Genomic DNA, 23,979 nt, shown 5'->3' on the forward strand with positions numbered 1-23,979 from the left:
AGACGCAGAGCTCGAGCCAAGGTGATCCAAGACGAGAGTCGAAACTTGTTTCGACTCGGAATTGCCATGATCAACTTGAAGCAACTTTGCGCCTAGAGGCTGAATTACCGTCTCCAAGCGACTCGGAGCTACTATGCTTAGCTCTGCTACAAGCGAGCCTTGGGGCGTTCAGGGTCCAGGCGGGGGCGGGGGTCGCACACAGACATCAAGTGGCGCACAGCCAACCGAACTAAGCGCGTTTAAAAAAACCAAATTGGTGCGGAAAGTGGGGATACGCGTTTTGGTTCACCTACAGAGTAAACAGTCAGAGGCTCTCTAACCTTTGAATGCAAATTGTAGAGCTTCGAATGAACGCGGGTGGGATGATCATCGTGGCTCGCGGCGCCGTGCCAGCAAACACTTATCGGCGGTGGCGATGCTAATATTTTGACTGCTTTGATCGGTGATCCATAGTCACCAATCAATACACACAAGTGCACACACCGTCGACCATGTTTCAGGCAGGATCAACTTGAAGTTTCTACCACCCTGAGCGTCTAATTTATGACTTCGAAATTGAAACGCGAACTTGGTATGTAGCACTTGAATCTACGTGGCACACTCTGGCTCCTCGAGCTTCACCATTCGCACAAGTCCGACCCACCTATATAAAGTGGAAGGCTGAAACCAGGAAGGACACATTCACCGTCCAACCTTCATCGTTCACCGATTTCGACCTCAGCTCACCACCTTTCTCAATCTATATCCCTCTCCTACCGGTTAAGTTCTAACAATGTCCGCCTCCCCTTCGCAGATCACTCCCCAGATTGCGCAAACCACTACTGGACAAAGCACTTCGAATCAACTGGAGGTGCCCGGCCAGATTATAGGCCAGAAAAGACCGAGAGAGCACGACATTCTAAGCGCTATTCCTGCCAAGAAGGCGACGTAAGTCCACTGGCTTCATTCTTATCTCATACTGAATCGCCCGCGTGACTCTAGGAGAACTCACCCGTTGGTCAGGGTTGGAAGACATTTCACGAGGACGGTTCAAGCCTTTTGCGATATCCACGAACTCATCCGAGAAGCCATGGATCGCAACGCAGCGACGAAAAATGGCGTGCCGGATGACGTTGTCTTTGGACCCGAATTCAACCCAGATGGTACACCAAACGAAGACACCCGAAAGTGAGTACTCGACAACGACTGTCATTGATTTCGTATTGACAGAGAGGCTGTAGGACTAGGAGAGAACACGAAATTTATGGCCAGCTTCTGGCTTTGATGTCAACCCTGGAAGCAAGCCTCTGTAACAGCAGTACACCAGAAGATTTAGCCCATGTTGCATCTTTGGTAAGGGAATCCCATCGACTGCGTCGAACCTTCTACTTAGTATCCCGTTCAGCTCACTAAGGGCGCTCAAGGAGCCCGCGCCGATGATACCAAATCGCTGAAAACGAACGTTCTTGACTGGATTACTCCCAGGGGAGTTGCATTGACACCACCCATACCTCGCAACGGAAAGGCCGAACGCGGTTTCAACCACTATTGGACGGGAAAGCTCCTTTGCCCCGCCCTACTTGACTGGGAAGATGAAGAGTACGTAAGACGCTACTTATCCACATTTTCCGGCGCTAATGTCGTGATCATTCTAGGACGCGAAAATCTCTGGCTGGTGGACTGACCGTACCCGGCGACCATTGGCCTATGTTTGTTTATAGGGACTATAAGTTCAATCCAGAGGATGTGTGGGAGGGCCTCTTCCGTAGCAATATCCTTGTTTCGGTAAGTGATCCCATGGAATTATCCCTTGGAGCTCATGCTAACGGATTGCATCACCTACTAAGGCCTTCAAACACACATTTACGTCCCCGAGCTCGGTTGACCAGGCCACTAAAGCCACCCGCTCATGCAATGCACACCTCAATGGCATGAAGAAGGTAACGAGAGGGTCGATTGCGTACATCGCAACGCAGGTCAGTCCACCACAGTTAGTTCTGATTTCACTTCAATTTATGGATATCTTTTTACCCTGTCAGGTACGCTTCGCCCTTTCCTCCAACACCACCCTGTCGAAGCAGGAGGTTGCGACCGAGTCGGAAACCTTTTACGCAAGCATAATGAATTTCTTCGGGCTTGAAGAGGAACAGGAAGACGTCGAAGAACTTCTGAAGTGGTGGAATGGGTTCGTGCCGTTTTCTATCGAATTTGTAGCGAGTTACTGAAGATTGAACTTCGCGCCCCTCAGACAAGTGTTCCCGCGTCACCACCCTGAAGAGGCGGCTGCCGTTAGAGACATTTCCACCATCCCCCAAATACCTTCCATCGTTATGTTGGCCAAGAACCAAAGAGAGGCGAAGAAAAGGAAAGCGCTCGCAGAGAAGACGAATCAGAATTCTAACCGTACAACGATGGCTGGTACTTCAGGCAACAATACGAGTTCTGCAGGTGGAAAAGAGAATTAGGACATACTGTTAGCTCCCTTGCTACTATAAAACCGTGCTCGATCCTTACGTTTTCATAACCCACCCCGCGTTACTCCAACCTGTGTTATAACCCTAGCCTACTTGTAAATTCTAATACACCGAAAGATCATCACACGCGGCCAATGTCAAACTTGAGGGCTCTTCTTGAACTTTGATACTAAGACTCCCAGGCCTACGCGTGTTGCCCGCCGGACTGTTGAGAAAGTAGCCTCTTCCCCTTGCCCAGGTTGCTCACAAATTCAAAGTAGGGATCAGGTAAACCTGGCTCGGATACTCATTTTCACAGTGCTACATGCCATCTGAGACACAAAGCCAAAATGTATATGGGAAGTGGAGGAGTATACGATACGGGAAAGTCAATAATCGAATAGCAAAAGCATAATTGTACAACCCGGTTGACTAGATTGTATGAGTAACGGCCCCAGCGGATGAGCAGCGCGGGCACGTCATTCCATCCAACCCTAGGAGTAAGCAAATGAGTGAGACCAGTTGCGCGAAAATTCACTGAAGTACTCACCGGCGTTGGTCAGGAAACGTCCAAGAAGGGCCAGAGCGACGGGCCGTCGAAGCTCAATTAAAACACATTTAAGAGTGAGGATATTCCATTCCGACTTCTCGAGCTTAGATCGGGTTTCATCGTCATCGGGTTGACTGTGGTGCCTGTGGTTGAGGATGTTCCACTGCTGCACTATCGCGCGGACAAGGTGAATATCGGTGATCAATTTCCTGCCCTCCCCGGCGTGCTCTAAGAAGATCTCGATGGGCCCCGCTTTCTCCATAGCAAGCGACTCTTCATCTGCTGAGATGTCCGCATCCAAGTCGGCCAAGTTGGAGGTGACTAGGGATTCGGCTGACTTCGGTTTGCGGCTCGAGTGCTTCCGGACAGCCTTGTCGCGTAGAGATTTGGGACTGCTCCTTTCGGACGGTGCAGGGGACCTAGTGTTGGTTTCAGGCGTCGTGGCTGGGACAAGCGGCGCTCTCGGTCGATCTTGAGAAGGCATGAGGAAGGGACCGCGAGCGGAACGGCGACTGGGTGGGGTAGGCGTGACAGGGAGCTCACGAGAGGCCTCGAGACGCTGTTGGACGTGGAGTCCGTCCACAAATTCCTCACGGAGCAGGTCTTTCGGGATTCCTGGGCGAGCGAAGGGTTTGCGTTGCTTGGTGGGGACAAAAGTACTGCCAGGGGCGTGGACCCTGGGGATCCAGACGTTCAAAGGTGAGCTCTGGGAACAATGGAATTAATGCCAATTAGTTTCTTGAACGAAAAGTGATAAACAAACCTCTGCGTCAGAAGAATCGCTCGAGTCGTTCGGGGATGTGGCGAGTATGCGCTGGTGGGAACGAGAGGGGTTGCCATGGGCGAAGGAGAGGCTGGACACGCTCGATGCGCTGGAGGGGAATATTGCTGTCATGGTGGACGGGCCACGGAGCAAGGGATGGTTCGAGGAAGGGGTGGGTTAAAATGCGAGGTTGGCCTGGAGTACCCCTGGGTATCAACTTCGGGATAGTTCAATTGAACCGCACGCTTTTAACCACGCTGTCAAAATCAGCAACAGCCATTTCTGAATTCAGGAATCATTTGATGTCCGTTATCGGAGCAGGTGGCTCCTCGGTTGCAATCCCTTCTGCGTTACTCAAGTACCCCATTGCAATGGTAAGTATAGGAGTTCGAAACCGGACATAGCAGACGAATAATTAGGTGCACGGATTGAGCAAGGAAGAGAAGACTGTCTCGATACTCCCTCAGGAGTCACGAGCCCTTCATGTCATACGGGAATCAGCCTAAAATGATCGGAAGCTTTGGCCAATTGATTATGAAAACGTGACAGGGGCAGCGGCGGCCCCGGGCGCCTCCTCTTGTACTGGATCGTGCAGCTCTCCTGGTCAGTCCACGCTTCCTTCCTGTGATCTCATGTCGCCTGGGGGGCTCTACATTCTGAAGGCCTACTGGAAGTCTGAAATTCGCCTCTTCAAGCTCATCCATCGACGGTCAGCTGTAAATCCCGCTGTGGGCTGCATGTGGGTCCATTGTGTGCGTGTGCCGCTCTGCAACATTTGTTCTTTGACAGGGCTTCTAGCTGCGGCGAGCATTCACGACCCAAGACTGGACGTTTGTCACGCTCCCTTTCGCTCCTAGGATCAAACCTTATGTCGTGTTTCTGCTTCCCAATTGGCACGTCTCTAGTCATTACGGAGGAGGGTTCTGTAAGCGCGACGTCCAGGCAGTCCAAATCATATTTTAATTGAATGTAAGTCCCATCAAGCCCAGGTTACCGGAATCAGAGACGGACGGGAATTCGGAAACATCCCTCGAAGGCTTAGTCGATAAATACTCCAACACAACACAGGTTGTCCCTTACCGTCACCCAACACCAAGCTCGCCTGTTTCGTGTGGCCTGCCCTCCCGTCGCACCTCCCCCTCCCGGGCCAACATGGAATCCCCTCCTCCCCCGTTCATGGATTTTGAACGGTATGGCCTTGACCTATCCCTTGTTCCCGAGGTCCTAGACGGATATACCAAGGTATCGCCTTCTCCTTCCTTCATCGTTTTGTTCACGTTGAATCTGAACTACCATCGCTCTTAGTTTTTTCTACCGGGGAGTATTGCTCAGTTACCCAACACTGAGCCTGTCCTGGAAGGGTTCAGCCCTCAGGTGGCGCAGAGTTCAAGGTTTCAAGCAACGCCAGATGGACGGGTTACCCAAAGAAGCACAAGTCGAGGGTCTGGCTACAACGTGGCAGCCAACCACACTCCTTTTGCGACGCCGTCGACACCTCGCTCCCAACTGTCGATCCCAGTTACATTAGGTGGTCAATCCCGTTTCAATACGCTTCCTCCAGCGTACACTTTCAGAGGGAACTATGGAGGGGATAGTACATCCTTCCACCATTCGAATGCTCCACCTCCTCAACCCATACGTAGGTCTGACTTCTCGATCCCGTCCTCGATACTGACTCCATCCCAGCAGCGCAGGCCCAGCCCATTCCTGTGGCTATTGATTACAACCAACTGACTCGAGCCGTCCTCAGCTTGGAAGTCGAGAAAGAATTGAAGCAAGTCGCACAAACGGCAGCTCACAAGGCTGTCGAGGAAGTCACCCATCGGTGTGTACAGGAATACATGGTACGTGTCGCTCGTTATCACTCCACATCTCTTTTCTGACGTAGCCGTGTCATTCAGTCGGCCGGAAGCTCGTCTCAATCAAGCTCTTCGGAGCGGGATCGGTGGTTCAGTCGTAAAAAATCGAAGAAGGCGAAACAAGGCGCTGGCGATAGACCTCACATCATACCGTTCAACATATATCAAGATTTCGTACCCTCAACTGTCGACGCTCGCTACAACTCTCACTCCATCGGCCACGTTCCGTCCGCCCGCTGTCCTCTCTGCCTGTCTGGAATCTGTCGCATTTGCCAGGTACCTTGCGGCTACGAGGGCGGGTGCGACCTCTGCGACCAGAGGTTGTATAGGCGAATCAAAGCGCAATGCCAGTCGCACGGGAACTGACGATTGCCTCGCTATTGACGTTCCTTTTCTTCCTCGCTGTCCTTACGATGCTCGAGCTTCCCTTACTTTTGCCCATTTGATTAAACCATCTTAATTACCACTCCCAATATACTGTTTTGCCCCCATAAATAGTCCGTTTGCGGATTTTGGCTTTCGCCTCGTTCACGCTAGTGGTAGATCAAAACTGAAGACGACGATTGTTTGTTGGAGGTAATGTAATAATATAGGTGCTACTAGAAGCTATCATATTAAAAGTTGAAAAATCCACCCTGTCCGTGCCCTCCTGCAGTAAACAACCATTCTTGTCGAGTAACCCCCAGTCCGTATTGCTTTGCGAATTCTTCATCTGGCAACGCGTCCACTAACTCCTTTTCCTTGCGAAAGGACTCATCGATGCTGGCGATCTCGTCCCTGAGAAGCGCAATGTCCGACTCTAGCTCTGAGACCGAGTTCCTATAGCGCGATGTCAGGACCTCCAGGCGATGAAGAGCGGTTTGGACTCGATGTTCCACGGAATCCTCGCAACTTGAGGAATGGATGTGGGCAGGAGTACACCCGGTTCTTGCGATCACCTGGCTGGAAAATCCAACTTCGGAATCGGGAGTTGGTACGCCGCAGGTGAAGCTATAGCTCGAAGCAGCGTGTAGCTGCGGAGGACGGTGGGCAGGGGTCTTGGGCTTTTCCACAATCGGACTAGTACCACTCTGCACTATGCGTACTACAGTGCAGGCAAGTCAGTCCAACTGTCGAAGCGGTTGCATACATGGGCACGTACAGGGAGAGATAGCGGGTCTACTGGTGCCACTGGCCTTGGGCTTGGAGTGGCTCCTCCTTTTCGAAGCGTCGATTGAGATATGAAGCTTGAAACCTCGCGTCTTCCTGGAGCGACAATCCGAGGATAGCCGGGTGCACGGGAAGGTGCCACGGTCACTTCCGTCATAAGTTGGGCCTTCCAAGGCGCTTGTCGGCGTTCTGTGAGGAGCAAACAGGAGGGAGAGAGAGCTAGGAGTGCGCGTAGTGGCATCGGAGGCTGCTTTGGGCATAGGGAAGAATGGCTGAGAAAGCAATGACTGAAAGAGGATAGTCAATGGGACTGGTGGGTGACGAGGGAGGTCATGAGGTACCACTTTTAAAGTACAAAGTTTGTGTACTGCGAATCTCTCATCATCATTGTTTCGGAATGCTGTTCAACTTGAAGACGATGAAACATCGAAGTCTGACAGGTTGGAGAGGACGAGGTGATTAGCGATCAGTAGTCACTGTTCGGAAGAAGCTTTTTTGTTCCGCGTTCGAGCTTAACCCTTCACCATGACTCCGAGTCCTCATCATCTTGAACGAATTCATGTATAGACAGCTGCATACACGCCGAAAAATGGGGAGTTCTTGTTCTGTGCGCGTGGAGGCTTCACTGGTACGCCAAACATTTCCGCAGTGTCAAGACGATCCACTCGGCTAATAGGTCACAAGTGTAACAGTTGTCGAGCTTCGGGGCTGTGTTCGTTCCATGAAACGAAACATCTCGAAAGGGGTCGAACCGTTTCAGCTCCACCGATTCAGCTACTGCATTGTTGAATAAGTAGTTGTGCGGTCGAGTCTGTGGGTTCACCAACTGGCCGACCGTGGATATCCCCTCGCCTTCTCATCGAACTGCGCCTTGTCACCATTGCCTCCAAACCACAACAATGAACCCCGTCACGCTCGCCACTTCTTCCGTCTCCTCTCAGCCTCAACTCACTTGTATCACTTAAGTCACCCAGAATTCATATAGCTTAGGTACCAAAACTCCCTCAATTCCTGGGCCTAAAGGCCCCCCTTCTTTCCCGTTCTGGGAACCGTTCCACCTTCCGCGTTCCTGCTTTTCTCCTTCTTTCTTCCTGCTTTTCCTGTTCTTCCTTCTGCACAGTTCTGCATAATTGTGTTCTCTTCCTGATTGATGGGCCATCTGATGGAGTGATCTGACCGTCACGTCACAGGGTGTCCGGGGTCCTAGTAGGAACTCCAGGAACACGCATCCGCATAGCTTGCCAGACCACCACTGCTGCCTTTCACTGCTCCTGCGCTGTTCCGCAACACCTTTCCCTGCTGTACACTTACCCCTATCACTTATCTGCCCTAGTTAAAATGTGAAACACAGCTATAATGCATAGCATTTAAAGCTCAATGGCTGCTTCCACCATAGCTAAAGCTGGTCTATTGAAAGCTGCAGTTCTACAATGGTTCTGGCAGAATCATGGAAATGTGGTTCTGCTCTGAACACCCCCACTTTTTTGGTTCAGGGTTTGGTTCTCCGAAAATTTTTAAGACTTGGTTTCTCACTTTGGTATTCATACGAGTAGTGATGGACAAGGGTTTTAAGAACCCCCGGGTTAGGGGGGTAAGGGTACCTGGGGGTGGGGGTAAGGGTCACTACATACCGACCCTCCCAAAACCCTTACCCCCGCCAGGGGTTTTGGCGGGTTTGCCCGAAGTGTTGATGTGCTTTGGAGCATGGAGCCGCATGGGACTTATGCATGATAGTGACTTAGATGCAGTTGCACGCCAGCCAGAGGACAACAGTACAGTTATTGACCTTGATTTATCATTTGACATAGTTCTTATAGCTTAGTATACTGTATAGACACATAGTTTGTATTCTAAGCACACTAATTCATATTCTAATCATCTCTCAACTACCCCAACCCTTGGTGTAAACCCCCACCCCTAAAAACCCTTACCCCTGGAAGAGAAACCCCGGAAACCCCTACCCCTCACGAGGGGTAGGGGTTTCCGGGGGTGGGGGTAAGGGTAGTCACTCTGCAACCCAGGGGTAACCCCTGTCCATCACTACATACGAGATGTCAATTCAACCACTTTCTCTGTTCTATCTGTTTCCAAAATACACAGACAATCAGTACACAGGCCAAAGAGTATATATTCCAAATTTTAAATAGATTCCCTTATTGCAAGCACCAACACACTCTCCAGAGTGCTCAGAACCCAAAACATGCGGGAACAGTTCTCACCCAGAGGTGGTTCTCTTGGTTCGGTTCTCAGTTCTTCCCTGTTTTTTTAACCACCAGATCTGTTTACAGAAGTGGGGTCAGAACCGCCGCAGAACCGCAGCTCTGACCCCCCCCCCTAATATCCACTTCCTTATTCCATGAACAAGGTCTTTCCCAGTTCCCCAGAACGAGGAACAGGATAATCCACCACCCAATATCCTCTTCCTCATTCCTGGGAACTAGTTTTTCCTCATTCCTGGAATGCAGAAGAGGATAATGAACCACTCAATATCCTCTTCCCTGTTCCCGGAACAAGGAAGGGGAGATAAGAACCTTGTTCCTTCCTGTTCCCGGTGGCGGGGAACGAGGAAGCACATAGGATCCCTCTTGTTCTTCCCTGTTCCTGGAACTAGAAAGAATGGGAACAGGAGGAAGTTGAAAGAACAAGTTCCTGTTCCCATGCTTCCTAGTTCCAGGAACAGGGAACGGGGAAGCACATGGCTACCCTCTTGTTCTTTCCAGTTCTGGGAGCAAGGAACTTTGTTCTTTCCAGTTCTGGGAACAAGGAACTTTGTTCTTTCCAGTTCTGGGAACAAGGAACTTTGTTCTTTCCAGTTCTGGGAACAAGGAACTTTGTTTTCTTCCAATTCCCAGAACCAGGAAGACAAGAATTACACTGGCAAATCCCCTTCCTCGTTCCCGGAACTAGCGAGAACTGGGCAAGAAGGGAGAAGAATGGCATATTTTTCCCAATCTAGATGTACTTCTTCCGTCTTCCTCATTCCCTGAAGTAGAAATTACGCATTCCGGAAGTCGAAATTTGTGAAATAGTTTTACCCCCTTCCCCAAAGTGGCAACTTACACTCTGCCCTGATGTCCAACACAAAGTCTAAAGATATGATTTCACTAAGCTATCTACTAATGTTAACTATGAATCGAAGCCATCTACTCAAGTAAACCATCAATCAAAAGCAACACAAGACCTATCAAGCTTTAGAATTATCACTGCCCAGTAAAGTACTCAATTCCCCTCAGCCACGCGGCGCCGTTTTCGACGATGATCTCCCTCAGAATCATCAAATGCGGAATGAGCACGCTCGCGGGGAACTACCCTCTGGCGATTTGGGCCTCTTGCTTCAGAAGCCACGGACTGGCGGGAGGCGGGAATGCTATTGCGATGAGGTGGCCTGTTGTGCACAATGTCGCCACGTCGGTACGAGGGTCCTGGACAAGATGGGGATTGTTGGTGGGCGGTGGCCGACTCGGAGGCAAAACGACGCCCACCTGAACGTTGAAGTTCACGGATATCAGCTACGATCTTTCGAGTGGGAGGAGGGGGAGGGGGAGATGCAATCCCCATGAGGCCCCTGACAATGTCGGCAGTATTGTCGGTGGTGCTGCCACGTTGATCGAGTCGCTTGTCACGGCGAAGTTCGGAACCACGGTGGGTAACTTGGGTCGTTTGGCGGTGTTGTTGGTCCTTCCTATGGTGGTGACTTTGAGGAGGTGCAATGCGTTGGCGAGTTGGAGGTTCTGGTAGACGTTGGGGTGTGGGGCGACGTTGGCCGTGACAGGGATCTTGATAGCGACCACCACTTCGATCCTGTGGCGAAGTATCATGGCGATTGCGTTGGGGAACATCGCCACGATGGCCACCACGTTCATCACGGCGGTGAGAATTGGTGCGCTCATAACCATCGTCGCGATCGTCGCAACCGCCGTCGTAACCATCCTCGCAACCGTCCTCGTGACCATCGTCGTAGCCGTCTTCCTGACTGTTGTACCCGTAGCCGTTGGGGTAATCGTAGTTGTAGTCGTAGTCGTCGACGTAAGGAGGGGGTTGCTCATCGTGATCCTGGCTGTCGTTGTCAGCATTTGGCCTCGAACCTCCCGCCGCAACCTCTTCTAGGCGACGCTCGGTATGCGACTGAACTTGCCGCCGCTGTCTGGAGGGCCCAGCACGCTCGGCACCACGCTTCTTCGTTGTCGGTTGTCCGGACGCTGTCGTCTTGGGCCTCATGATGGCTCGACTCCTTTGCAATGGAAAATCGGGGTGGTCTTCCGCAGCATTCTTGCGCGACAGTATAGGAAGCCACAAGTTGGTGGCATGTGCGACCTGCGCCATGACAGTGCCATTGCTGGACATCCACACAGGGATAGCGAGGTAGTCGGCGTTATTGACATGTTTGTGAATGTTCTTTTCCTCTTGATTAGAGCATTAGAAACGACATGAGTCCTTGATTCAAATGGTCAAGCTTACCTTCAGTCCAAGGCACAACCTGTATGGGATCTCCCTCTCTCACCCCGCAGATGATTTCCAACACTTCATCTAACCCGTCCCTGATAGTTGGTCTCCAATCTTTGAAGTCCCTCCCCGGAATCCCCCAGTGCAGCGGCCAATTCAGGACTCGGATCTCGAGTTCGGTGAACGTGTCGATGACGTTCACCCAGTTTGAAGATTGATACCCAATTGAATCTGGAAACTAGAGGTCAACAAATATTCTTGGGATATGCAGAGGCACCTACGAAGGACGAATTTGAACCAAAATCGGAAGACTCGGACCTTCCACACCTGCGGCTGCTCGTTGGCTTCAGCCTTCACGCACCAGAACCTCGCCCCGTAGAGGAAGGCATCGCCAAGCAGGGAATCCATGTGCGTTCTCCAAGCTGGATTATCGGGGCCCATGTTCCACACTTCCTCTGACACCGTTGCTGGTCGTGGTCGATCCGGGTCGAACTCGAACTTTGGGATGCCCTTCTTCCATGGACTTTCAGGCTGGGTAGTTGTTTGTTGAGATGTTGCAGAGGTAGAGTTGGATGACGTGGCTGCTGCTGGGGCTGAAGTGAGAGCTTGGCGGCGTTGGGAATCCGATGACTGGGCGCTACCAGTGGTGCTCTGCGCGAAGTTGAACAGTCGGATGTCTTCCTTTCTCACAGTGTACTTGCTATTCTTGATGAACCTGAGGGCCCCGTTAGGGTATCACTAGATATTATGACGTGAAACAACTTACTGCAAAGATGTAGACAGGTAGTTCAGAAATTCGCGGACACTGACGTCCTCTTTTTCGATGTAGTCTCTCAGGAGGTCATTCCCAAGAATGATTCGGGAGTGGCGAGTGAGTGCTGGGTCAGTTCCAAGATAGAAGGTGATGGTTTCGGCGAGTCCAGTTGCTGAAACGCGCTGGGACTGTAGGGTTTGTTGAGTGATATTGTGCGGCATTTGACACCAGGATCTACCCACCAGATGCTGGAAATCTTCAATATACGACGCGTTATGGCGTACTAGCTTCTCCTCCATCGATCGGGCTTCGGTGGCAAGGATATTCGCCCACTCTGCGCGCTTTTCGACCTTCTCCTTTTCGGATAGCGTCCCAAAAGTCCTCTTGTATTCTTCTTTGAGTTCATCCGAGGATTTCCCTAAAGAAAAGGATAAGGTCAGGACACACCGTCAAGAGGTCGGCTGGACTGAGTGCTTACTAGGCTGTTTCTTTTTCAATGCCTCCAGCTTTGTAACCTGCAGCCACGTATTCCAATCATTTGTGCCTCGCGGCGCTGATATTTTCAAGTCGGGCATTGGCCTTGGTAAGAACGGGAGTCGCCAAACTATCTCCTCGGGACTGCATTGGTGGGTCTCCGACATGGCAACGATGAGCTCAGTTAACTCGTCGATTGACTCCCCTAAGAAATCAGGCTCCTCTCCTGGTACCGCCTTCCCCTTGCCCTTGGCTTCGGTTGGAATTCGAGAAGCAGCGTCGGTATCGGAGGTTGGTGACTGGGCACGACTCCTACGACGGGACTGTGACTTTCGACGGGTTTTCTTCTTGCCGCCCGATGGCCCATCCCTCCCAGTGATGTTGTCAGAGTAGTTAGATCCAGAGTCGGACGACTCATAGATAGAGCCTCCATTCGCTTGATTGCCGCGGGCTGACTCCTCCTCCACCCCATCCATCCCTCTTTCTTCATCGTCAACTGCCATCTCATATTCTCCTTCGCACCCTTTCACCTCCTCCGCAGCACCTCCTCCTCCTCCACCCTCCTCTCTTCCACCCTCCTCTCCTCCACCCTCCTCTCCTCCACCCTCCTCTACACGCCCATCGTCCTCGAGGTTCGCTTCCTCCATTTCAATATCGTCACGAACAGCGTCGTCAGCCCAAATAATGGTATCATTGCGCTGGACCGTCGTTTCTGACTGGAGTACCCCGCCAAAAACATCGTAAGTGTCGCCTTGGACGGCCATGGCATTCTCATGGTAAGGGATGCCCTGATTTTCCTGTGCGGGTGAAGCTGGCTCTGTTGGCTCCGTGGGTTCTTCTTCATCGGACGAGTACGGGGCTGGTGATGGAAGAGGTCCATAAATCTTCATAAACTCTTCGTGCTTGCGCTCAAGCTCTTGCTGCTCACGCTCCTCTTGGACGGCTTGCATCTGGTTGATGCGGGCTATCTTGGTCTCAAGCTCCTCGTACTCGGCGCGGCGTTTGGCACGCCATGCCTGTTGAAGCTTGGATTGCAGAAATTGAACCTCTGCTGCCGCCTTTGCGACTGCCATGCTGGACCCGGGGGGAGAAATCGGTGGCGTCGGAGTTCGTGGTTGTGTTGTGGGTTTGCTATCGTCCTGTCGCAGGGCAGTGACAAGGACTTCAGCGAGCTCGGGGAAGGTGAGCCTCTCGGGAATATCAGAGATGACGTATCCCTCAGGGAGTTGTTCCCACCGGCGACAGGAAGCGTTCCAGCACGAAATCATCGTACAGGCGAACGCGGCGATGCTCCGACCTTGATTTCCTTTCGAGACCTTCACCAGGGAACGTTTGGCGTAGCCTCGTCCGCCAAACTGGCGACCATACTGCACATAGACCCATTGATCGCGGACGGCGGAAAGGTCCAAGGTGGATTGGGGAAGCAATAGGGGGAAGTCGGGAACTGGGAGAGGCTCTGGCATTTGGGCGTGGACTTGGTAGGGAACCTTGACAAATGGTGCGAATTCGAAATCATCGCCTGGACATCCAGTATTAGTTTACTCCCATCGAATGACACGCGTTTCACATACTGAGGGTTTCTCGATGAGCTTCCAAGGAAGCCAGTACAGTCGAACCTTGCTGAGCTTCCAAGGAAGTGACGGTAGCAGGACCTTGGGCTGCTGAGCTCGACGTTGCTGCAGGAGCAGGGGGAAGCTGGGATTGGCTGCCAGCCCCTGCCTTCTCATGGACTTGAGGAGCTTTGGCCTGCGGAGCCGCTGCGGCAGCCTTCCGCTTCATCACCAAGTCCATGGTGGGCAACTCGACGTATGGTATCATGCGTTGGGGCGGCGCGCGAGGTGGTGACACAGCGGCGGCGGCATAGCTCAGTCCTGGCTCAACCCTTCGGCTTGGAGTAGTTGAGCGGCTTCGCGTCATCTGCTGAACCCTCTGGGTTGGGGTCGTTGGACGACTTTGGGACGCCTGAGCAGTGGCGTTCCTAAAGTAGCCATTTGTCAATGTCTGAAGATTGAAATGAAAAACATTCTGCTCATCGACAACCACTCAACACGCACGATACATCATCAAATGCGAGTTAGAGAGGCTGCTAGAGCAAGAGAAAGGCGCACGACCCATCGTCAAATGTGCATGCAGAGTGCCAGCACGATACATCATCAAATGCAGGCCACCTCGCAGAGTGGAAAGTTGAATTATAGAGAGAAAAAAAAAAGAAAAACTTACTGGCTAGCTCTATTTGCAGCAGCCTGAACAAGAGAAGGCCGGGGTTTGCGAACTTTGGCCTGGCAATCAGATTATGAGGAGGGTCTTCATTGAAGATCGAGAACGTATGACTCACAGGAGCCCTGCTTGCGTCTTGCAATGCGACGTTGGGTTCGGGGTTTGCGGAAGCACGATTCATGGCACGAGTCGTCCTCCGCGGGGGTTCAGACATGGGTAGTAACTTTCTGGTATAACAGAGTATAGGTGAGTGAGTGAGACCACAGATTGCCAACACATACAAAGGCGGAGTTCAGCTTTTAACGAAATGATGCACATCAAACCAAACATCAGAGTCCTCAATTGGGCAACCGGTTTCCTCTCTGGGAGGCTACAATCACGTCCTGCAAGTATATAAATCAGCTGGTATCGACAGCCATGCGAGGAGGCCAATGGATATGTACCCAGTACGCGGGATGATCGCAGACCTTGAAAATACCTCCAATCGACGTTAGGTTCCTGAGGAATACGCTGTTCGACTATTCAAAGAGACTTGGTTACACTCCAAAACGCGGTCGGAGAAGACGCGAGCGAGGACCCAAGAAAGACATAAAGGAGAATTAAAGAAAAGAAAAAGGGACCAGATGGAGTCGCATACATGATGGCTACCCTGGCATAGAGCAAGCTACGTTCACGGTGCGACCCCAATTCCGAGTCTAGGGAAACGGGTCTCTTCGAAGGAGACAAACGATATACCGCCACTGTTACATGGCTTCAGACGTTGAAACAGCGTGCGGGTGCGTAAGCAAGGCCTGTCGCCGCAACTACCCGCCGCTGTTACATGGCACAAGCCGTTGCAACAGGGTGCGGGTAGCCAACCAGTCCCCGTCTGTGACACGACCGAACTGTATATAATTGGAGGAAAGAGCAAAGGCATGATAGATGAAAGGTCCAAAAGATAGGCGCGTAAACGATACAAAGGATAATGAAATGAAAAGGCCACCAGTAAGCGCGCAACGATACAAAGGACAGTGAAACGGAAGTTCCAAAAGGTAAGCGCGACGATACATCATCAAATCGCGTGCAAAAGAGAAGCAAAAGGCACGACGATACATTATCAAATCGTGCAAGGAGAGAGGCGACGATGCTTCATCAAATCGCCCCTCACCTGGTATAATCCCAAACGACAGGCCGAATAGCGGGGGATGGCTTGGGCGACGACCAAGGACCAATACGCGCAGTCTCCAAGGTTCGATGTTGGCTGTAACCCGTCAAGTTCTCGTACATGGACTCTCGACTCGAAACCTACCTCCAATACCCGCAGTCTCCCAGTTTCGGTGTTGGTAGTTTGCTGCGAGTAGGTGGCCTGAGCATTTGGTTAGCGGTTAGAACGAAAGGTTGTTCGGTCGGAAACAAGATAACACGCACCTGGCTGGTCTGAGTGTTCGAGGCTAGTCTCCGGCTGCTTGCGCTATTACAAGCCACGACTCATCGTCAAATGGCCAGCCATGGGAGAATAAATTCCAAGACATACAACGATTCATTATCAAGTTGTACGTTCGGTTCAAAACCCCAGCTTGAGAGCGACGATTCATCATCAAATCGCCCGTCGAACGTTGGAAAAGCAGGCGATTTTGTCCTAGGCGGCCAGCGGTGGTGGTGTCAACGAAAAAGAACAAACGATCCACGAGGACAGAATGAGGTAACAAAAAGATTAAAACATTCTCACCTGCAGGCTATTTTAAGCGCACTCAACTGATGATTCTCATCCTAGGGCTCTGGTCCGACTTCTGGAGGTAAGAAAGCCTGCGTGGTGCATGGTGTCGAACGAAAGAAAGAAATCTTCGGTGGCGGCTAGAATAACGATAGGGCTACAAACAAGGTTGGAGGGAGAGGGGCAATAGGACCCCTGAAAACCAACTGAGAGGTCTTTGAAAGTCCGGATATAGGCGGGGGGTCTTGAGACGATAGGTGTTTTTTTGTCCGGATATAGATGGGGGGTCGGGGAAAAGTAGGTCTTTGGCAAAAGTCCGGATATCGACACCGCCAAGAGGAGGTCTTTTCCAAAGTCCGGATACTGGGCACCTACGACCCATGCGAAGACGCCTAGCGATGGGCCTGTAGTGTAGGCTGTATATACTCCTTTCAAGACCATATGCAGGTGGTACGTTCGATTCACATTCGGAACACTTTTTGGAGAGGTTTTGGCGTATTTGGGCTGGCGTGATGCCATTAATCGCACTCTCCCTCGTTTCTTCAATGTACAACCATGATGTATGACGTTGTAGGCGATCGCGTTCGTTGACTTTCTATAGTTATGTAGATGTATGTGTAGATGGCAGTAGTGCGACTATAGGCGACTTTACAGATAAGTAAGAAGGTATATTTATGCATCTTCCTCCAATGCAATGGTAGCTTTTGAGGCTTGGTTGTATAGTGCGAGTGTATAATAGGACGATGATTGACCAAACGCTTTATAGCATCCAAATACATTATTTTTGGCGATTTTCGACGATTTTGGCGATTTTTGAGGTCTTTTCCAAAGTCCGGATATAGATTGAGGCTTGGCGCGAGGTCTTTTCCGGGTCCGGATACCCCTCGCTGGGGGGTCACGAAAAAATAGTCCGGATATAGATTTTTGGCTGGGAAAAGACCTCTCAGCTGGTTTTCAGGGGTCCTGGGGCAATTGAAGATCATTTGGAAGTTGGGGATCGGGATCGTGGGAGAATGATTCCGGCGCGGCGGCGGTGACTCGAGTGCGCCGCGTCAACCTCTGTACTCAGAGTCATACCATCATCTCGACAAGTTTGCTCTCTCATTATCTCCCTCCAGCTTTCAAAACCCTCGACCTCGACAGATACGCGCTCGAGGAATAAGATATCAGGGTACGCTTTCTTTTGACACTTTATTGTTCTCCCTTCCCTCGAGCATTTGATGATGTATCGTGCTCGTTGGAAGATGGAATCACCAGAGGATTTGATGAAGTATCGTCCTCCCGGTGGTTCCAATCCTCTCGAATACGGATTTGATGATGTATCGTCCGTTTTGGGATTCTTTTTCATTGTTACTGATCTTTTCTCCATTGTCTGCAGATGCCTCCCATCCCCAAACCTTTCTATCCACCCTATCGGCGCATCCCCCTGCATGGAGAACGTGAGTGATTGATCCCCCGAGTATCTCTTCCGCTCACTAACCGCTTGCTTAGCCGACTGGATAGGGACTGACGCCGTGGTCTATCATGTCCTAGAGAAGCCAGTCAAGGAGGATGAATACCTCACTCGCGTCGGCCAGGTCAAGGTCTACGAGGATGGCCGCACGCTGGTCTTCTATTGGGTTATTACCACCCCCAACATGTATTACATCCCCTTTCTGCCTCAACCACCGCTCGAAGCCCGAGCCCGAAGGAATGGGCGATATGGAGAACTCGACAGGACACAGCACCCCCAGTACTACGTCCATGGTTTCGTTTGGGCGTGCTGCATCCCAAGGAAGGTGGAAGGGTTTCCCTACCTTCGATGGACGCCAGAACCTTCCCATTGCCCATGTATCTCCATCTACGGCGAACTGGTCGATATGCGAAGACTCGAGGACAGTATCTGAACATTTTCATGTCGTACCAGCGCATTATCCACCAAGTCCGCGATTGCGTCACAGAACACGATCGCGCGTCATTCCTTCAGCACTGGAGTCCAAATGCTGTCCGTCCTCTATAAACTGAAGTACACCGCCATGTCCTACAAAGAAATCGTCTTTACTGTGGCCGAATTCCTCGCCACCTGCCTCGACATCCACGCCTGGATCGATTACTACCAAATTTTCCGCCCTCGCCTGCTCGATCGCTCTATTCCACAGCCCGAAGTCGACGCGAACAGGATGGGCGCCTTCACCGAAGACCCACAGGTGTCCATCGACCTCCATAGGATGGGGATACCGGTTTGGCTGCTGCGTCCGTCACACGCCATCCCGAAGGAAGGCAGCGGGCGTATGAGCGTCGTGGTCGAGGGGAGCCAAGCCATGAAACCACACAGCCTCGTTCTCGAGGACTTCAACAACGGCGGCAAGCCCGATCCTTTCCACACTATCGCGAGAGGGCTGCCATCCACAGACCTGTACGAATCGATGCACCGCCTCGTGTGTCGCGTACCAGACCTGCGCATCGGCTCCGCTATGGGAGCGTCTGAATGGCTTGGAAAGGAGAGATGGAGAGCCGCAGCAGAAGTGCAAGCCGCCCCTGAATCAACCAACGGAGGAGCTGACCGCCGCCAACACCCACCCTGCCGTACATCACCTTGTAAGTCACCTAAGCTCACATTGACCGAATCTGTATCTTATTCTTTAACAGACACGCCTTCAGGAAGCCGCCCATCTTCATCCACCGCCGTACCAACAGACCGTTCCAAACTGCTGCCGAAGTTGTCGCCGGAGCAGAGGAATCGCTTCCGTGAAGTAAACGTCGACTACTGGCCACCGGCGATCCATGCGTGGCAACAAGCGCTGTCGACGGTGGATATCGACAAACCTCGCGAGAAGAAGGATGGAGATCGTCTCGGATTTGGCCTACCTGACCCATTCGCCTTCTTGAAACAGCAAGACCGGTTCCATGTTTGCCTCGCATGGCTCATGTCTCGACCGATTCACATCAATCGGTTGCTCGAATCCACAGACATCACCGGCGCGCAACCCCCTCCAAACCTTTCCGCTTTCCATTGGCGAAATTTCCTCTATGGCTTAAAGGTCAAGCACAATCTGTTTGAGATCAGCCCGACGCCCACACCTGATGCATCTCAACCCGGCGTGCCCTCGACAACTGCCAAGCCCCCGGGTTCTGGTAAGAGACGACGGAATAACAAGGATTCCCGCGACTCCAACCCGCATTTCGACTCTCTCCTCGAACTGTTGACGGCAACTCCGCCCACGCCGACTTCGACTTCATCAATTTGTTGGGGTGACTATACCATCCCGATGACCTCTCTTGCCGCCAGCCGCCAAATGTTTACCCCCAATTTCTTTGCAGAAGTTTTGTGGGAACTCCACGAAACCAATTTCCGCCTTGAACTTCTTTTCCTCGATAGGGCTTTGGCTCCTCACAAGTGGATTGAAGGCAGCGATGAACAGCTCGTGGTGGAGCGTGCACAACGGGACATCGCCGTACGTAAATGCTTCGCCCGAGAATCCGATGGTTCCATTGCACCAAGCTACGTGGTTGGCGTGATTCCGAACACGAACAGAGGTTGGGCGGCGCAGGACTGGAGTGTTCGTCGAGAGGTAGCAATGGGTCTGCTCCGCTTGATGAAGGATTGGGATGGGTGCAGCGATGAAGTTCGAAATTATCGCTTGGGTTATTGCGAGTCGAGTACCGCTAAGCTCGAGACCCTCGTCACCTCCACCTACTGTCAACGTTTCTTCGACCAATTCGGACGGGCACCCATTCTTCCTCGGCGCCTACCTCTTACATCCACTCAGCGTACACACCCTGTTCCTTTGAATGCCATTTCGCTCGTGGGGAAGACCTCTGTGATTCCATCGTCGTGGTAAGAGTTCCCCTACTCATGGGCTGGAAATCACTTAGCTCACTCCCTCCCTATCAGATCTCTTTTGTCATTCGACTTTCATTTGATTTTCTCTAGTATCTTTTGTTTCCCCTTTTTTGTAGCATTAACCTTCAAATACCGACGTTTTTCCGCTCTCTCGCATCGGTCAGAGTGACAACAATCTCTTAAGTCCGCCGTATCGGCGTTCGTGGCTACCGTTCGCTTTGCCTTTCCCTCCCGTCTTCCATCGATTCCCCTTGTCAGGACAGATCAACTGCATTGATTTATTTTACACGTGGGCTTCCCTTCCCTCCCATCTTCCATCGATTCCCCTTGCCAGGACAGGTCAACTGCATTGATTTATTTTACAGACATTCCATTATCACGTATCATACACTGACGCTCTCCCTTTCTAGACAATGCCCCGCCCACTTGCCAAAGTCAGCCCTAGAAAGCGCGCCGGGTATGGGCTAGCGAGGTTCAAACTTACTCCCTTGGTCGACGTGGCAGCACCATCTGGTGACTACGCACAGAAAACATCCAAACGGCGCGAGCCATTATCATCTCCCACCCGAACGGCGACCACTTCACCTCGTAAATCGGTATCACCGCATAAACGTGAATCAAGATACACGCTTCAGAACGATCGCTGGATTCTCGTGGCCATTCCTCAAGCTATACCCCAGTACCTGAAGCTTCTGCGCGTCACCGACAACTTGAGAAATTGTTCGAACTTGGAGGCCAAATGCGACTGTATGCCGACTGTCCATCGTCTCCGAGTTGTTTGCGTGTTCCAGGACAGTAAGTACTCCTGTTCGTTTGTGAATGCCGTTATTGACATGGCCATAGGTATCAGGGAGATCAACATATGCTCCTGCTCTCCTGTTACACTCCTTGTCCAGCTGGGACTCTTCCCCTCGGCACCGGTCCGCCCCTCGTTCGCAGTCGATATCCGAATGCTGAGGTTCATACAAGAACTTTACGCGCGCTCTCCCCTCAACCTTTCAGCGTGGTCGGGTGCTCTGGAAGCCATGCTCAAAGTCCAAGGGTTTAACTTCCAAGGTCAAGACGTAATTCGGCGCAAGATGGCCATGGCGATGAAGTGGTTCGGGTTCATGGTGGCGCAGAAAGAAGTTGTTGTGAAGACCTTTCTGCTAGAGGAAGGTCGTTGGCAGCAGGAACTGGAAGGCGACGTTATTCAGAGATTGCAATCTGCGGGTGTTGAAGAGAACTTGACGGATGACGAAGAGGGCTGGGTCGATGAGGTTGATGAGGAAAGCGACGACCAGCGGGGCGGCCGTACCTTCGTTGAGAAGGAGGCTTTGGACTCACCTAGCCAGTACCTCCAGGATCGATGCCCACTATGTTTTAATAAGGACCGACTGTGTCGTAATTTTTCGTGAGTTGTCGTTTAGTTCGCAAAGGAAATGTGTATCTCACAACGTTGGCATAGGGTTGAAGCCATCGTCTGCCTGGACGCTAACTTTACACAGAAGAGGAGAGCTCCTGCCCGGGGAGAAGATCGAGGACCGCCCTTAACGCACCCGTCGTCAGTATTCTTGACTCGGGATGAGGTGAAGACAGCCGAAGCATACGTGAATCGTCTCAGACCGCCCAGTGGGAGGGGTGGAAACGACGTAGAGAAAAACGACCGACCTGACCAGCTGGAACCAGGGATGAAGATCCCAAATTCAGTGTTGGACGGATGCAACCAATCGTTTGCAGCCGCAGATGAGAAGCGGATGAAGGCAAGCACCCGCCTCTTCTCAGATACTGGGCTGATGGGCTTGCTATGCCGCCACGATAGAGTGCTGTGGTTGGTGAACATGACCAGCGGCGGTGAACGACAGTACTACGCCATCGCTTTGCTTCAGAAGCTGTTCGACAACATCCCGGAGGACATGACAGTCGGCGTCCTGTACGATATCGCCTGCCAGTTGCATCGTAGCTGTGTCAAATGGGGGTTTCTGGCCGACTATCAGGACCGAATCCAGTGGAGTGTCTCGGTATTTCACGCGTACGGTCATCAGTGGCCGTGTCAACTGGTTTACCATCCACGTAAACGAGAGGGGTTTGGGTTGTCGGACGGGGAAGGGTGTGAACGATTTTGGGCAGCGATAAAGATTTTGATCCCTGCCTTGCGCGTATCAGGGGTGGGTTTACCTTTAAACCTCTGTAGATTGTACTGACGGCTTTCTAGTACCACCAACGGCTGTTTGCTATCGACGCGCAAGTGGCTTACCTGGACGAGAAGTCGCTGGAGGGTGTAGGGGATTGGTTGCGGAGGAAATGGGTACAGTGCCAGGCACGCTCGAGGGAAAGCGAGGAGGCGTTGAAGAAAACAAAGCTTACGGGTGCAATGTTGGAACGCCAGTGGCAAGAGCAGATACGCGTGCAGACAGCGCCTCTCGCAAACGTGTCGAAGGCGCCAGCAAAGCGAGTCATCAAAGAAATCCTTGGTCTGACAACGCTTCGCGACGGATACAAAGCCGAGCTCGACAAAGTCAATCGCCAACTGACCGTCCTCAAGGCGACGCCCGACATGGACATCGACGACCTGACGGCACTTTCATTAGATCTTGCCGCAAAATTAGCCCAGACCGAAGATACCATTGCCAACCACCGCCGACGTCTGGGTGTTGAAGACCAGCAGAACTTGAAAAGACTCGTCAACAGCAAGTTTTTGTCTCTCCGATTGAATGCAGCAGCCCTAAAAGAGCGAATTCAAGCGAAGCTTCGAGCTCGCAAGTTCGAGTTGGAGCGACTCGACAAGGCGGCCCGCAATCCAGCCTCGAGTGGTAAGTCTGATCTCCTATTCGTGTGGCATTTGCGATAACCTGCTTGCAATTTAGACAACAAGTTGCAGGCGCACATTCAGGCTCAAGTCGCGAGGCACCAGCCAAATATTATCAAGCTAGTCTCTCGCTATAACACCATTTGTTCGGACATGGAGACTCTGATCGCCCAGAGAAGGGCTCCCCGAGGTGCCATTGCGCCACGTCGAATCGACCGAGACACCCTCTTCTCGCTCGACGTCGACGATCCCATTTGGGACACACGTGGCTTGGACGATGACCATAGCAACGATGGTGCGGAGCCTCCGGCGTGGCTTGCTGATGAAGATACAATCTCCGGAATCCGTGCGTTGCTGATGTCCCAACGCTGCAGCGAGGAGTCACTTCGCATTGTGGCAGAAGCCCAACACCTCCAAGCGTGGAGTCATTCGTCCTGGAATGCTCTTGTATCCGGTCTGGGGAATCAACAGAATGCTGACCTTCTTTTCGAGTACCAGGGGAGGCAGAATCGACTTCTCGATTGCATTCGTGTGTGGAGTAACGCCCTTGTCGACATTCCTGGGGTAGCCGAAGGTGGTTGGGGTCCCACAGAGAGCGAACTTCGTAACCGGGCACTTGCACGAGCATCAACCGAAATCTCATTCCTCTCCAGTACGTCAGCAGGCAGCTCACAGTGGTTAGACAGCGATTACGACGATGGTGATGATGATTGGGAGATTAGGAGTGAGGGTGAGGGAGATCTCTTGGAGGTTGTGGATGAGGTGTATTCAGGTGAACTGTACTTGGGTGAGGATAAGGATCCGGAGCAGGAGATCTTTGGTGTTGGGTATGAGGGTGGCCCTTCTGCTACTATTACAGGCTCACCCCGCAAAAGAGCACGGCCGTTAGAGGATGATCTTTAAATAGTCTAAATGCCATTCATTTTCAACTCTGAGAACAAGGAATTACATCGGACGGAAGTGTGTTTCCCGTTCTGAGAACAAGAAGAACAAGAACGGGGAAGAACGAAGAACTCTTGTTCTGAGAACAAAGA

At 51.9% G+C, this 23,979-nt stretch overlaps 9 protein-coding genes across 9 annotated transcripts; 5 read left to right on the top strand and 4 right to left on the bottom strand.

Annotated features, from left to right (window-relative positions):
* Nucleotides 1–772: 772 nt before the first annotated feature.
* CC1G_12824 (hypothetical protein) lies at nucleotides 773–2,444 on the top strand (the record flags this gene model as incomplete). The annotated part of the gene is made up of 8 exons (XM_001840499.1): nucleotides 773–927; nucleotides 982–1,167; nucleotides 1,221–1,332; nucleotides 1,385–1,578; nucleotides 1,635–1,764; nucleotides 1,827–1,955; nucleotides 2,019–2,164; nucleotides 2,228–2,444. 8 exons carry the CDS (start codon nucleotides 773–775, stop codon nucleotides 2,442–2,444), a joined length of 1,269 nt encoding a protein of 422 aa, XP_001840551.1.
* Nucleotides 2,445–2,926: 482 nt separating this feature from the next.
* CC1G_12823 (hypothetical protein) lies at nucleotides 2,927–3,877 on the bottom strand (the record flags this gene model as incomplete). Its single annotated transcript, XM_001840498.2, has 2 exons — nucleotides 2,927–3,688; nucleotides 3,746–3,877. The coding sequence occupies 2 exons, from the start codon at nucleotides 3,875–3,877 to the stop codon at nucleotides 2,927–2,929; spliced, it is 894 nt and encodes a 297-aa protein (XP_001840550.2).
* Nucleotides 3,878–4,377: 500 nt separating this feature from the next.
* CC1G_12821 (hypothetical protein) lies at nucleotides 4,378–5,970 on the top strand (the record flags this gene model as incomplete). The annotated part of the gene is made up of 6 exons (XM_001840496.2): nucleotides 4,378–4,484; nucleotides 4,544–4,670; nucleotides 4,730–4,987; nucleotides 5,051–5,384; nucleotides 5,432–5,589; nucleotides 5,647–5,970. The coding sequence occupies 6 exons, from the start codon at nucleotides 4,378–4,380 to the stop codon at nucleotides 5,968–5,970; spliced, it is 1,308 nt and encodes a 435-aa protein (XP_001840548.2).
* A 248-nt stretch (nucleotides 5,971–6,218) lies between these two features.
* Nucleotides 6,219–7,013, bottom strand: CC1G_12820 (hypothetical protein; the record flags this gene model as incomplete). The annotated part of the gene is made up of 2 exons (XM_001840495.2): nucleotides 6,219–6,688; nucleotides 6,746–7,013. 2 exons carry the CDS (start codon nucleotides 7,011–7,013, stop codon nucleotides 6,219–6,221), a joined length of 738 nt encoding a protein of 245 aa, XP_001840547.2.
* A 701-nt stretch (nucleotides 7,014–7,714) lies between these two features.
* CC1G_15622 (hypothetical protein) lies at nucleotides 7,715–8,469 on the bottom strand (the record flags this gene model as incomplete). The annotated part of the gene is made up of 2 exons (XM_002911034.1): nucleotides 7,715–8,052; nucleotides 8,385–8,469. 2 exons carry the CDS (start codon nucleotides 8,467–8,469, stop codon nucleotides 7,715–7,717), a joined length of 423 nt encoding a protein of 140 aa, XP_002911080.1.
* Nucleotides 8,470–9,972: 1,503 nt separating this feature from the next.
* On the bottom strand, nucleotides 9,973–14,855 carry CC1G_12819 (hypothetical protein; the record flags this gene model as incomplete). Its single annotated transcript, XM_001840494.2, has 9 exons — nucleotides 9,973–11,156; nucleotides 11,212–11,427; nucleotides 11,478–11,911; nucleotides 11,963–12,138; nucleotides 12,193–12,368; nucleotides 12,429–13,943; nucleotides 13,996–14,402; nucleotides 14,645–14,703; nucleotides 14,760–14,855. 9 exons carry the CDS (start codon nucleotides 14,853–14,855, stop codon nucleotides 9,973–9,975), a joined length of 4,263 nt encoding a protein of 1,420 aa, XP_001840546.2.
* Nucleotides 14,856–17,578: 2,723 nt separating this feature from the next.
* Nucleotides 17,579–18,220, top strand: CC1G_12818 (hypothetical protein; the record flags this gene model as incomplete). The annotated part of the gene is made up of 3 exons (XM_001840493.2): nucleotides 17,579–17,653; nucleotides 17,713–17,773; nucleotides 17,826–18,220. The coding sequence occupies 3 exons, from the start codon at nucleotides 17,579–17,581 to the stop codon at nucleotides 18,218–18,220; spliced, it is 531 nt and encodes a 176-aa protein (XP_001840545.2).
* Nucleotides 18,221–18,349: 129 nt separating this feature from the next.
* CC1G_15623 (hypothetical protein) lies at nucleotides 18,350–20,155 on the top strand (the record flags this gene model as incomplete). Its single annotated transcript, XM_002911035.1, has 2 exons — nucleotides 18,350–18,911; nucleotides 18,963–20,155. 2 exons carry the CDS (start codon nucleotides 18,350–18,352, stop codon nucleotides 20,153–20,155), a joined length of 1,755 nt encoding a protein of 584 aa, XP_002911081.1.
* A 415-nt stretch (nucleotides 20,156–20,570) lies between these two features.
* Nucleotides 20,571–23,848, top strand: CC1G_15624 (hypothetical protein; the record flags this gene model as incomplete). Its single annotated transcript, XM_002911036.1, has 5 exons — nucleotides 20,571–20,952; nucleotides 21,001–21,550; nucleotides 21,605–22,304; nucleotides 22,352–22,949; nucleotides 23,004–23,848. 5 exons carry the CDS (start codon nucleotides 20,571–20,573, stop codon nucleotides 23,846–23,848), a joined length of 3,075 nt encoding a protein of 1,024 aa, XP_002911082.1.
* Between the last annotated feature and the right edge of the window lie 131 nt (nucleotides 23,849–23,979).

Source organism: Coprinopsis cinerea (assembly GCF_000182895.1).
Source record: "Coprinopsis cinerea okayama7#130 chromosome 6 map unlocalized cont3.6, whole genome shotgun sequence".
Taxonomy (NCBI): domain Eukaryota; kingdom Fungi; phylum Basidiomycota; class Agaricomycetes; order Agaricales; family Psathyrellaceae; genus Coprinopsis; species Coprinopsis cinerea.